We start from the raw sequence: 1,745 nt of genomic DNA, 5'->3' as shown, positions 1-1,745 counted from the left end.
CATTTCATTTGGAAGCAACCAACATAATTTAAATGGAGTCTCATTATTTTCATTAAATCTATTATTTAACGAGCTAATAATTGAGTCTAAATATGGTATAAAATATAAATATAGATACTCTGTAATAATCTTTGATAGAATCATTTGATAAACAATTATGATTTGATCGTTGACTCTGATGGTTTGTTCTTCGAGGTATTTTAAGTATAAAATCTAAGCTATTTGCAACTTTAGTGATTTCCTCAAAAATTGTATTAAAATACTCTATGCTGTTTTCTCTATGTTTAGTTAATATACCAAGAAGTTCAGTTTTAACAAATTTGTGAACAGAGTGAAGATTAACACTTGTACCTTGTAATTTGGTCACAACTGATTCTAGAATAGAAGAGTAATAAGCAATTACTTTTAAACTAATCAAAAAAGTACAATTTGATGTGGCTGATGAAAGTTGGAATGCACGATTTCTTGTAACAGTATTTGCTTCTGAACTAATAGATAACTTTTCAAGAACAGTTTTAATTTCAATTAAATTTTTATCAAATAGCCGTGTACATTTGTACTTTTCTGACCAACGTGTCTCGCAAAATAATGGAATATTTGGAATAAGTTTTCTTCTCAAAATACTCTCTTTAAAAAACTTAATTATTTCTTTTACAGTACCAATAGTATTTCTGATTTCAGGAATTGAATTTTGATCGTTAACTACTAAATTAAGCTTATGTGAAGCACAATGAAAATAACAAGCAGTTGGATATATTTTTCGTATAATTGTCTGTACACCATTTACTTTACCACTCATGGTTGAACAACCATCAAAACCTTGGCCAACAAGTTTCAACATATTTAAACCATATTAGATTCTGAGCGGAGCGAGGGAGCTATTGTTTTTACAATGGTGTTTATTTTTTATTTTTTTTTTATTTTTATTTTTATATCCTGTATACAAAATTTCTTCCAGAAGGAGTGTTTCGATTTCAACATATAATACCTTATCTTTTAGCAAATTGGATCAAGATGGTACTTTAGAGAGGTCATTTTTCGATTTTCTCAACAGTTATTTAATGCCACGGGAAAAACCACCGGAAAATTACGAAAAAACGCTAAAAATGGGATTTTAATTTCTAACGCTTTGTTTATCACCATAGAAACGAATAAAAAATTATAATATTTTAATATTAATTCAACTTACATGATAAAATAAATAATAACAAAAATATAAAATATCTAGACTGTAAACCGCTCAGAATCGTTTTTCTTATACAATGATATTATATCATTGGATTCAAGTCTAATACAACCAATATACAATTACCCACTTGTAATCTACTGTACAGCAGAGCGACATCCACTTACTTGCTTTTTTTCTGTTGATTCTAATATACTTTTTGATATACCTTCTGCATTTAAAATATGTATATTTGATATAACAATACACAAATCTGTTATCATAAATAAAATATTATGGTGGAAAAAACGTGTGGTTATTTATAGGTGATAACCTGATTTGCCAAAGTAAGTAAATAAACCAAAATGCCATATTGCCATAAACAAAATATAGATTTTCATATATTAAATTACATTTTTAAATTCTATCTAAAAAAATAGATTCTAATCACAATGAACAATTTTCCAAGATTTTCGGCATTTTCCAGGGGGGGGACATGTCCCTCCCTTGCCCCCCCCCCCCCATATGGGCGCCCTTGGGTTGAGGTAATGAAAGGTCTATGACATTGTAATATTGTATA

At 28.6% G+C, this 1,745-nt stretch overlaps 1 protein-coding gene across 1 annotated transcript; it reads right to left on the bottom strand.

The window, feature by feature from the left end:
* Positions 1 to 73: 73 nt before the first annotated feature.
* On the bottom strand, positions 74 to 841 carry LOC103311702 (52 kDa repressor of the inhibitor of the protein kinase-like). The gene has a single exon (XM_008191399.1). It carries the CDS (start codon positions 839 to 841, stop codon positions 74 to 76), a length of 768 nt encoding a protein of 255 aa, XP_008189621.1.
* Positions 842 to 1,745: the final 904 nt, after the last annotated feature.

The sequence above is a fragment of the Acyrthosiphon pisum genome, unplaced genomic scaffold, assembly GCF_005508785.2.
Source record: "Acyrthosiphon pisum isolate AL4f unplaced genomic scaffold, pea_aphid_22Mar2018_4r6ur Scaffold_14984;HRSCAF=15637, whole genome shotgun sequence".
Lineage (NCBI taxonomy): Eukaryota > Metazoa > Arthropoda > Insecta > Hemiptera > Aphididae > Acyrthosiphon > Acyrthosiphon pisum.
Note: the sequence above shows the minus strand (reverse complement) of the source record. Positions and strands in the feature narration are given on the sequence as shown.

What these genes read in the sequence shown, in the direction of transcription:
- LOC103311702 (XM_008191399.1), bottom strand. Translation starts at nt 841, where the DNA reads ATGTTGAAACTTGTTGGCCAAGGTTTTGATGGTTGTTCAACCATGAGT.